The sequence below is a fragment of the Chroicocephalus ridibundus genome, chromosome 1 (genome assembly GCF_963924245.1).
Source record: "Chroicocephalus ridibundus chromosome 1, bChrRid1.1, whole genome shotgun sequence".
NCBI lineage: Eukaryota > Metazoa > Chordata > Aves > Charadriiformes > Laridae > Chroicocephalus > Chroicocephalus ridibundus.
Window position 1 is genome coordinate 206471932 of NC_086284.1, and position 12260 is coordinate 206484191.

At 41.8% G+C, this 12260-nt stretch overlaps 1 protein-coding gene across 4 annotated transcripts in view; it reads left to right on the forward strand.

The window, feature by feature from the left end:
- RELN (reelin) overlaps positions 1-12260 on the forward strand; it is a 294950-nt gene that overhangs the window by 218512 nt on the left and 64178 nt on the right. For all 4 annotated transcript variants that reach the window (XM_063323481.1, XM_063323482.1, XM_063323483.1 and 1 more), the window contains exons 25-30: positions 1067-1272; positions 3997-4168; positions 4555-4755; positions 6903-7138; positions 9143-9300; positions 10213-10420. In XM_063323481.1, coding sequence (XP_063179551.1) covers positions 1067-1272; positions 3997-4168; positions 4555-4755; positions 6903-7138; positions 9143-9300; positions 10213-10420 — 1181 coding nt within the window. The remainder of the gene's footprint in view (positions 1-1066; positions 1273-3996; positions 4169-4554; positions 4756-6902; positions 7139-9142; positions 9301-10212; positions 10421-12260) is intronic.

A 12260-nucleotide genomic window follows, 5' to 3' on the forward strand; every position in this document is an offset into this window, starting at 1 on the left:
GGCACGGTGCTGTGCCAGGGCAGGGCTGTGCCAGGTATGGGGCACCTGGGTCACCTCTGCAGGGACACTGCTCTCACCCTGTGTCCTGCCTCACCACGGGCAGCTTCATATCACATATCAGCATCTTGGAGGCTCGTTGCGGAGCAAGCCCACAAGCTCAGCCTCAAGCAGCAGGGCACAAGGGGAAGCAGGAAACGGGATAATTCCAGTTACAATAAAAGGCTTTTAAACCTTATAGCTCTTTTTCAGCTGAATATGCTCCGACTTACTTTGTCAACGTGCACAGAGTGACCATATTGACCCCATGTCGATGTCTAAGAGCTGCTTCCTGCTAGAACTCAAAAACATCCTTGGAAAAGCTGTTCACTAAACTTTATGAGGCTGTTTTTTTTCTCTCACCTGTGCTCAGGTAAACCTGAAACCAAATCCACAGGTTTTAGTTGAGAGACTGAAGTACCACACTTACTAGGAAAAGAGCACAGTTTTGTGTAGGAACAAATCCTCCTCAGGTGAGGCATGAAGAGAAAATGTCCCTCCATTGTTCTTGTGTAGGAGATAGATAGGCTTCAAGCAACAGGTATTATAAAGGCTATAATTTCAGATGACCAGATAACCCTAGACAGTGCAAGATTTGACTGAGAAAATGAGACTTCAGAAATTTTTACTACTTTATGTTTTATGATTAAAAAGCTGAATGCTTAAACGCTTAACCCCGGTTGGTTCAGGATTCCCAGGGTCTGCTCTTTGTCTTTTGAAGGTACTTGGCACCTTGCAGGAATGAGATGAAATAGTTGTCTTGAAATTGCGTCGTGAAGTTGCATTGTGTGTTGAAATGTAACAACAAAAATGCTCGTGGGGTCACAGCAGTGATTAAGACATAAAAGATGGCCAAGAACAGTCATTCTCTGAAAGACAAAAAAATGTCATATTAACACAAAATTCAGTGCCCTCCAGGTTGTGCAATTTTCTGCACAACATTAATCTGTGTTTGACTTTAAACATGTCTATTCGTAGTGAAGATGTCATATTTAATATTATTATTCCTTCTCTGTTCTTTCTATTGTAGGCTGGAAAAAGGCAGTTGGTAAGCTGGGATTTGGACACAACCTGGGTGGATTTTGTCCAGTTTTACATCCAGATAGGAGGAGACAGTCCGTCGTGCAATAAACCAGACAGCAGAGAAGAAGGTGTGCTGCTGCAGTACAGCAATAATGGCGGGATCAACTGGCAGCTACTAGCAGAAATGTATTTCTCTGACTTCAGCAAACCCAGGTATAATTTTGGTCTAAATTCAATCCATACTGCGTCAGGTCTTTTAAAAAAACCTATTTCTCGATTTATGAAAACACAAATAATAGTTTCAAGTTATAATGCTTAAAAGCCATCATTATATGGAAACTTTTCCAGGCTGCCACAGTCAACTCCTGTCACTAGGAAGGAAAAATCTAATGAAACTGGGCCTTAAAAAAACTGAAGTAAAATATAAAGTTTCCAATCACTCACCTCCCACGTGAAACATGACTAAAATGCTAATAATTGCAAAATGTTAGCAAGGAAATAGAGAACTTGCCCAAAAGAGGTGTAGAAATCTGCCATTTCCTCTGACTGGTTTCAGAGCTAATGAACACATAGTAATGTCACACACAACAACAACTCCTCTAAAGAAATATTTAAGGAGGAGAAGAAATCATGTTCAGCATTTTAAACGTGCTGTGGGATAGCTTGTCTGTGAAAATTTAAATTGCATTTGTCTGCACAGGTACAAACATGATTTCTATTGCCTGTAGTTCATTTTTTTCAATATGTATATCATTTTATCTTCCCATCTTGTCATTTTGAATTGCAATGGACAATGTTTTCAGAAGGACTTCTGTAACTCAGCAAACTGTCCTTTTCTAAAGGTGATCTACGCACTGGGAAGTATAGATATATAGAACAGAACAGAACAAGGGACCTACAATGATCATCTAGTCCAACTGCCTGACCAATTCAGTGCTGACCAAAAGTTAAAGCACGTTATTAAGGGCATTGTCCAAACGCCTCTTAAACACTTAACAGGCTTGGGGCATCGACCACCTCTCTAGCAAGCCTGTTCCAGTGTTTGACCACACACTCAGTAACAAAGTGCTGCCTAATGTCCACTCTAAACCTCCCCTGGTGCAGCTTTGAACCGTTTCCACGCATCCTGTCGCTGGACACCAGGGAGAAGAGCTCAGCACCTCCCTCCGCACTTCCCCTCCTTGGGAAGCTGTAGAGAGCAATGAGGTCGCCCACCAGCCTCCTTTTCTCCAAACTAGCCAAGCCCAAAGTCCTGAATACAGCAGGATAATCCCTCTTTTGACCAGCTAGTTATGCTGTGTTTGATGCAGCCCAGGATGCAGTCTGTCCTCTTGTCTACCAGGACACACTGCTGACTCCTGTTGAGCCTGCTGTTGACCAGCACCCCCAGATCCCTTTCTTCAGGGCTGCTCTCCAGCCACTCCTCTCCCAATTTATACTTGTGCCTGACCTTACTCCATCCTAGGTGCAGAATGCAGCATTTGGACTTGTTAAATTTCATCCCATTAATCACAGCACAATGCTCCAATCTATCTAGATCCCTCTGCAAGGCATCTTGTCCCTCAAGAGAGTCAACACCACCTCCCAGTTTGGTATCATCAGCAAACTTGCTAATGGTGCATTCAACTGCTGCATCCAGACCATTGATAAATATATTGAACAGAACTGGCCCTAGAATTGAGCCCTGAGGATCACCACTGGTAACCAGTCACCAACCAGATGTAGCCCCATTCACTACAACCCTTTGAGCTCTGCCCTTCAGCCAGTTCTTCACCCAGTGCACCACGAACCCACTTATCCCACAGCTGGACAGCTTGCCCATAAGGATGCTGTGAGGGACAGTATAAAAAGCCTTACTAAAATCCAGAAAAAATACATCCACCGCCTTCCCTTCATCCACTCTGTGGGTGGTTTAGCCTCTACTTTGTCAAAAGTACAGGACACATCCAACAAAGAAGCTACCTATTGAAACCTGCATCACTCGACTGTCCAATACATTATTTTTAGACAAAACATTTGCCCCTCTAAGTAACCAAGAGTGATGGTCCTTACTGAATATAGCTATGCATATTTATTTTTCTGCTGGTTCAAATGTGGTCCAAATCTTATTTTCCAATTCCTTATTTTCCAACACATCCTCTGGAAAAGAGGGTTCCCTGTAGCCCTCAACAATTCCTTCGCCTCTGTCTGCCTAACCAGCAAGCGAAGGAGGGTCTGCGGTACAGAATAATGTGGTGTAAAGAAAGAGTACCAAAAGGAATATATGTATCGGTGTATACATGTAAGGTGCCTGAAATAGGATTGAACAAGTAACTAATTATTTTACTTTTTAACATAAGCATGATTAGGTTTGAAATTTTAACTTTTATTTAACATCATATTTGTAAGGTGTTTCCTAAATTGAACATAAAGCACTTTATCTGAGAAGACCTAACAGTCTTTTATGAAGATCCATATAGGAGGGCTGAAATATTTTTATCCACAGCATGAAACTCTGCTACATAATCTATTGCATTGTAGTAGAAGGATTCATTTGTCTACAAATAGGACCAACCAACAGAAGAGAATGAGAAATTAATTTTGCCAGCATATTTCACTGTTACTTGCTGGCACCAGAAGAACACCAAGACTTGCTGAACAAGGATCAGATGAACAGTTTAATTCAAAGCTGAAGAGTTCAAATCAGTTCCTTATTGTGCTAGGCAATATACTCATAGAGAGTGAAAAATAGTCACTGTCTTAAAGAGTTTACATTCTCCACAGACAAGGAGGACAAAGAGGGCTTCTTGATATGCAGTGTATAAATAAGTATCCAGCTATGTAGAAGACTTCTACATGTAAGATAGATACTGGCCTTCCTGCCTCTTTTCGGTGGTATTTCTCCCATTTCTCTACAAACTGTGTTCCCTAAAGTTCTGCTGAATTTCTGTTCTTCAGGTTTGTCTATCTGGAGCTGCCAGCTGCAGCCAAGACGCCTTGCACCAGGTTTCGCTGGTGGCAGCCCGTGTTTTCAGGGGAAGGGTATGATCAGTGGGCCATCGATGACATCATCATTTTGTCAGAGAAGCAGAAGCACATCATTCCCGTTGTTAATCCCACTTTACCACAGGTAATAAGCAAGAGCAGGCTGTGGGCATCCCCGTGAAAGAGGAACCATCCTCTCTGTTAGTAGACTTTTCTTTGAATTTAATTTTCTTTGAAAATATTGGGTGTATTTAAAGAAACAGCTGCAGTGTTTGTCGCTGGGTCTCTCTGTGTGGGAACAACCTGGGTCTTATCGCAAAACCATCAGGCTCCTGATCTTTGTGACAGAGGATGTAGTTATGTATCTCCTCAAAAAGTCAAGGCAGACATTTTGGAAATTACAAGGTTTTTTTTAAATGACAGAAAATAGAAATCGCAACATTAGAAAGTTGATTAGAAAGTTGAAATTGTTCTGAAGTCCCACTGCAAGGTGATAGCGCTTGTTGTTGCTTTCCTTTTCATTTCTAACAGAACTTTTACGAAAAGCCAGCGTTTGATTACCCTATGAACCAGCTGAGCGTATGGTTAATGTTGGCCAATGAAGGGATGACCAAAAATGAAAGTTTCTGCTCTGCCACGCCCTCTGCCATGCTCTTTGGTAAATCAGATGGAGACCGGTTTGCGGTGACTCGAGATTTATCCCTGAAGCCTGGATACGTCCTGCAGTTCAAGGTATTCCTTAAACATAAATCTCTGCAGAGTATCAGTAAAACTGCCCTTAGTCAATACTCGCAAGATGTCACTGGGGCCACGGTTCAAAACAAGGTGATAAATTATAGCACTGCGTAAAAAGGTGTGACGAGCACAAGTATGAATTCATACAGCATAAAATATCGTGCTGCTTTCTTAAAGGGTAGCCAAAACCTTGGTGTAGGAGAGCTTTTTTACCCCTCTGGAGAAGTTTTAAAGCTTGTTGTTCTTCAGCACGTTTCAGAAATGGATTGAAGCGACTGTCATTATACTCAAGTCAGTACTAGGAAATGCTACTGCACTGTCAAGGGAAAAACGGATTATTCCCATCTGGGGCTCTGTGACTACAGAAGCTCCAATGTGGTTTGTGTACATTTTTTGTATTTCCAACTATTTAAGGACTTACAAGCTGCTCTGTGCTCCAGTGCGGGGGTTTTGTATAATTTACTTTTATTGTGTCAATGAATATAGGCTCCAATTAGCATTCTCTTCTTTAAAGGGCTTACAAAAATTTCAGTGGTCTGACAACACATCAGAATATGGGCTCCAAACAAAGTGTATTTGCTTTGACAAGCTCTTGTTTCTGAACCCTAATCAAAATTTTATTGAGTTTATAATGAAATCCCATTGGTGAATTCTGGAGGTTGGTTGCAATGCAATTTTAATGAGCTCACCACAAATACATGGTCCTTACATAATTGGTGGATACAGACACTGAATAATTTACAAGTGGAATTATTAAAGAGATCAGATGTTTACAGGCAGCTTTTCAAATATAATTCCCACAGTTCTATAAATAGGAAAGTTGGTTAGAAATAATGGGATTTGTAAAATAATCTCATTTCATCTAAAAGTTATGCTAATGAAACGCTATACAAACCGAGGGATTGCAGTACAGTTTCTCAATGAGTATTGCTTGTAGTTTTATACTTTAAACTGTCTAAACCCCCAAAATATTTCAATATATAAATGCCATTTAGCCTGGAAAAGATCCTATTTGCCTCTTCACCACTTTCCTCTACTTCAGTGATGAAGCCTCCATTGTGTAAGTTTGATCATCAACAGCATTTCAAAAATTGTTTAGTCTAAAAAAGCGATACTTAAAAATATTTCACACACCTTCCGTCGCTAGAGCACTTGGCAATGTAACATAAACGTACAAAACAGAAACAACATGTATCAGAGAACAGCAAGTTCTTTTTTATAAAGTCTATTATTTAAGGCCTGAATTTATACTCCTCTCTATTTTGGAAAGCTTTTAAACTGGCCTGCACATAAATGTGTTAGTCCTATTTGCATGCTTTAATTTTAAACATATGGTTAAATGCTTTCCTGAGTTTGAGAAATTTCCATTTTAAATAGCTGCCTCAAATAATTTTGCATTGATAAACTCAAAGACAGTAATTTGTCAAAATTATTTAATTTTACATGAATGATTTTGGTTTACGTTTTACATTCTACAGCTCAAGTAGAATTTCTGCCATAGAATAATGAAAACTAATATTTTTCTGGTTGCTTGAAAAATGAAACTGGAAACTTCAAATCAGCAGTTGATTTTTGTCTTGGTTACGTTCTCGTTTCGCATTTTACTATGCATTTTTCTACTTCATCCCATTTTGTTCTATTGTGGGGGTCCAAACTGCAGTGCCAGCTCGCAGACATGATTCCTGCCAGGGCAATGAAAAGGCTGTGGTCAGGGCTCGCAGCCCAGGGCAGGGGGGGACCTGGGATTCAGGCTGACCCTCTGGGCACATTGGGTGGGACTGCAGATGAGATGGGTCTCAGAGGACACAGCTCTTCCTACCCTTCCCGGGCATGAAGGTGCCTACACAGAGTTTGCTCTTTGCGGCCTGCTGTGCACCAGGACCTTTGAAAAGTTCTTTGCACATTTTGGTGTGCTGAACCCAGCAACCTTCATGAAGAAATACAGGGAAATTTTACTGAGAAATGTCATATATGTGTAGGAAGCAGACTCCAAGCATCAGTCACTGTTTGCCAGCAGGGTTCAAAGCAAACGTTCAAAGCGCTGCGCTTCACAAACCAAAAAGGCAAAGGTGGTTTGCAGACAATAAATAACAGTAACAGCACGGTTTTTTTCAGCTCGTGTCTGATGCTTTGCTTTTTTGCAGCTGAACATCGGTTGCACCAACCAGTACAGCAGCTCTGCTCCCGTCCTGCTCCAGTACTCGCACGACGCTGGGCTCTTCTGGTCGCTCGTGAAGGAGGGCTGCTACCCGGCATCTCCGGGCACCAAAGGATGCGAGGGAAGCTCCCGGGAGCTGAGCGAGCCGACCGTGTACCACACGGGAGACTTTGAGGACTGGACAAGAATTACTATTGTTATCCCCAGGTCGCTTGCAGCCAGGTACTGTGCATTGTAAACCAGTGATGCCAGTGGTACCCGTGAATTAGCTGCCTCTTCTTTGATGCTACATTAGGAAAAAGTTACAAGCTGTGAATAAAAGCAGGGTTAAAGATCGGCAGATCTGGGAAAAATATAATGTGGTCTCCAAAACGGGAGAAGATTTCCATTTTAGAGGTGTCAGAATGGTCTATAAAATTAAATTACAAATCAACAAGGAATCCAGAACTTGTTAATTTGACATCAGTCTCTTCATTGTGGTGCTGTCTGTCTTTACACACGTAGGTCAGAGGCACCAGCAAGAGAACAATAAGTCACTTGAATCAAATAAGCTGTTTGAACAGGATTAATTTTACAGTTAGCACTGGGCAAAGAAACCGTAGAAGGGTATTTGAGCTGCTGCGTAATGTCTTGTGCCATTGGAGGTGGCTGGGACAGGTGAAGTCAAAGGAGGGAGGAATGGCAGGTGTGCTCATCTGCAAGCACGACCTCAGCATCGGGTTAATACTGGTGAGAAAACATCAGACGATGGAAGACACAAATAAGCCTTGCAATCAGGAGGCTTTTCTCAGTCTTACTGGGATTTGGCTGAAGTTTCTCGCTGCCTTCGCTCGCTGTCTCACGGGAGCCCCTGGCCGTGCCCCCCTGCCTCCTGCCACTCTCGGGCTGCCCCCGGGCTTCAGCCCCATCCTCCTGCCCCCGGATCCTCATCCTCAAGCCCCGGCACAGGATTTGAGTACGTGGCATATTGTTTAGCAGGCGAGCCGGTGCCTTTGCCACAAGGAGTTAAACTAGCAGTGTGTACCGTAACAAGTTTGTCTTTTCTTCAGTAATTAGCCAATAAAAGCAGGTGCCAAATTGCACAGATCTGACACCAGCTGATTTGATTTACCCAAAACAAGCAGCGCAGAATCAATAGCAGCAATCTGTTTGGCATTATGTTCAGTAATGTGATCAGGAATAAGAAGCTCATGCTAATACATTAGAAATGTAAGTATTGTGAGTACGATGAGGGTCTCGGCATGTTGAAAACTGAATTGGTTGTGGGTCGCTTTGGAAATCATGGTTCATGGGTTATCTGGGGAGCATCGCTTTTCAGCAGTTGGTACAGAGCGGTAGCACGATGATCACCTGCTTACCAAATCCCAGTGCAGAGCAGAAAAAAAGCAATACATTTATTATATTTTAGGCAAAGTAGCAAAGCAGGATCTTAGTTAATCCGTTGGATTGGCAATGAGATTTTAAATCTGTTCCGCTCTCTGGAGCTCCTATAAAACCATTCAGCTGAAAGTTAAAGACTGAAAATGAATAACCAAAATATTTTTTCTTCAGTTAATTCCCTATGCAGTGGATCAGCTGGAGTAACTTAGTGTAGGGTCACAGAAGTCCCTGGAGCAGTTTCGGTTATACAAGGATTAGATGACTGTTTTCCAGGAATTTCATGTTGTCATCCAAGAATAAAAACTTATATTTCTGTCCACATGTCCTGTAGGACACGTTACTTGCCATTATTTTTAGAAAGTGGATGATTTTTCTTGTATCCAAATTACTTGAAGTTTTTTTACTCAAAATTATACAATGCCGTAATGAAGTCTTCATCACTGCCATTACTGAGTTACTTTCATAAGTAATATAAGAAATTACGTTCTGGGATTTTAATATGTAATTAGCCATTCAGGTTGACCTGAGTAGTGAAAGGCATCTTCAGAGTCACATCTAATCATTCACTCTTGTTGATAAAACCGTGTTTCTGTTCTTTGCATCACACTGGTGGATACAGGCCAGAGAAATAGAAGTAGTCAAAATACATCCCAAAAATCGGGAAAAAATATCCTTAAGTGAAGTGGCACAAAAAGTAGGATGTCAGAAATATTTTCCAGGTGTCCACTTGCATCTTATTTGCAAATGGCTCATTTAGGAAAAGCTCCTTTTAATCTTAAACAAGGAGCGGTAGTTACTGAAGCTGGGAATAGCGATACTGTGCCCTTCATCGTTGTTTCTCCACAGTAAGACTCGGTTCCGCTGGATCCAGGAGAGCAGCTCCCACAAGAGTGTGCCTCCTTTCGGCTTAGACGGCGTTTACATTTCCGAGCCTTGTCCCAACTACTGCAACGGTCACGGGGACTGTGTCTCGGGGGTCTGCTTCTGTGACCTGGGCTACACAGGTAAGACAACCCTTCTTCGGTGGGATTACAGTAAGCATTGGCTGAGTTAAAGCTGTAAATCTAGCATCTAGTTTTTCCTCTCCGATATGCCAGAAAAATATACGATGACATAAATTTCATGGGCTGACAGCAAGAATCTTCTCGTTTTGTTAAATAAAATTGAGCACAGGCAAAACAGAGCAGGTGAAGGCAGTGGACACCGGTGATGTTTCTAGCAACTACAGTCTTTTGAACATCACCATCTGTACGGATGGGAAGGGACTAGCGATAAAAGAGAAAACAAAATAAAATATTACAAACTAAAAAGTCTGCTTAAAAGCCTTTGGATCATCTTCAAAAGAATTGCTGCTGTTTTTGAGTCCCCTGGCCATCAGATGGCATGGGACCAGGAGGGAACATATGTTCTGATGGGCCCTTCTGTGGAAAATTCTGCTCGCTTGTGGTTTCAGGGGCTTTTATGCTGAAATACAAAAAAAACCAACTCCAAACCCAATGAAAAAAAATAGCGATTGGCACAACCAGTTGCACACTGCACTCTTTTCAACCCTCTATACCATCAAAGCAATAAGCTAACATCTTTTGTTCAATTTGTTTAAAATGAAATAAAAGGGTAATATTTTTCTGTTTACATAAAATGCCTTATCAACATAAAGCATGGCTGTTTTTCGTCTCGTGAAATAAGCCATCTTAGAGTTTAGAAGAAGAGGGCTTATTCTGCCTACGAAAATTTGTAAAGCGGGTTTAAAAAGGTACAATCCTGTCATCAGGGCATTTTCTTAGAAAAGCCCCATACTTTCTCATATGTGGGTGCAACAGAACCGTCTGCCAATGCACTGTATCTGACCTTTACTCTGTTCAGCACAGTTTCACCAAAGCATCTCCCATATATTTTTTTTGTTTTTTGTCTTGAAGCATCGCATGGAACCTGTGTGTCTAATGTGCCTAATCACAGTGAGATGTTCGACAGGTTTGAGAGGAAGCTAAGCCCTCTCTGGTACAAGATAACGGGAGGTCAGGTTGGGACAGGCTGTGGCGTGCTCAGCGATGGCAGATCTCTGTACTTCAACGGACCTGGGAAAAGGGAGGCGAGGACTGTTCCCCTGGACACCACAAATATCAGGTCAATCCTCAGTGCTGCTTCTCACAATTGTCTGTGTGTTCATGTTGTCTCCTCTCAGCTATTACAAGTGTAGATGTGAGAAGGCGAGAAATGTTTTTCTGGTAATCTGGTCATTCTGAAAACCTTAAAGGCAGAGAAATTACTTTTTTGTTCATTCTGGTGTACTATTTCCTTTTCTCGAGAGAGAATATTTAGGTTAGAAACAGTGGAATAGCAGCATAAAAAAAAATAGGAACTCTATCCTTCTGAGAAGATGGCTTGCACTGTATTCTAGACGGACAGGCAGAAGACGTGGTCTTGAGAGTGCACAAAACCTAAGACTCTGCCCGTAGCTGGACAGAAAAACTCCCTGTCCCCAGACTGGTTGGATTGCAGGCACGCTGATGGCGTGGCAACGAGCTGTTGTTTACTTGCCAGATGTTGAGAATTAGTCCACTTGTCAGAAGTGTAAAAAAATGGAATGTGAATTGTTTCTGTGTAGCCAGGAGGCTAACAAGCTTTCACCTCTCTCCCTGCTACCACTGAATCCTGCTCTGCTGGTAGTAATTATCCTTTTTCTCTCAAATTGTCTAACTGGTTAATGTAATTAGGATAAACAAAGGGCAGTTAATTCGAACCATTATTTAGCCTGGAGTTTGCTGCATGGGAGTCCAGTCCCATGAGGGATCACGCACCTGAAACCTTGCCCACCCTACCATTATACCGGTTAACTTAATAAAAGATATTTCTCCTGACAGACACTGTTTCAAGAGTAAGTAACGCCGTGATTTGCTGCATTATTTAATTTGTGGGATCATTCAGCAAAGATTGGCCACAAGTTACTGCTCCCGCTCTCCAGCTCAGATGAGAGATGCTACCTTAGGGTACGGGTGCTGCGGCTTTGGGGACATCCTTAGCTGCTCCCCAGCATCGAGCAGCACAGCACCACCTGCCTTCCCTCTGTCCCCTGCCTGTCTGACAGATCCTCCTCTGACAAAGATGTGCATTATTTATATAACTATGTAAATTACTTAATAATTAAATTAATTAATTGCTTGACAAATACGCTTTGGACAAGTGCATGTTTGCAGTAGAATGCTGGGAAGATCTGAGCACCTCTTTTCTGTTCCAACATCTTTTTAAATCTCAAGTTATTAATCCTGTGAAGCATAGTATTGGAAGTAACCATGTCATCAAGAAGTCTATGTTCAAATGGTATTTTTGAGTTATTCCTTCTTTCCTGGAGAAATCTTTTTATAAAAGAAAAGGATTTTCTTTAGCTTTAAGATTACTTTGAAACCACCTTTAATGCCAGATATTCATATTTATAGCTTTCCTTTTTTATAGAGTTTGAACCATTTAAAAAGCCAAAAGAAGTTTTAAATACTGAGCAATGCTCTTTCTTGACTTATTTAATCTATCGCTATTTCCATTTTGCATGAGAACATGGCTCATCTGATGTCTCAAAACTGCCACAAGAATGTAAATGGCCAGAGGGACACATGATAAAAGCATTTAAGATCCCTCCTCTGAGCACGTGCTCACTGTAGTGAACGGCTCTCCTGCTGCAACTGATCATTTTGTCAAAATAAACCAGCACTGATTTTTTTTATAAGCATCACAGTGAGCAGCTTAACTTCCTTGAACAAGTCAAGTTTGGTGCCACATCCCTGGCTGTTTGCTAGACGGAACAGAAGCACCGGTCATCTCAAACACAGATGGGACTAACATCGATTTTCCGGTTTCTTCAGCCATGCGTGTGCTCAAGGGTGGGATCCATCTCATGCAGCTTGACCAGAACACGGACTCCTTAGACTACAGCAATTACCCCAGGCTACTTTTATGCTCAAAGGAAAGAAAC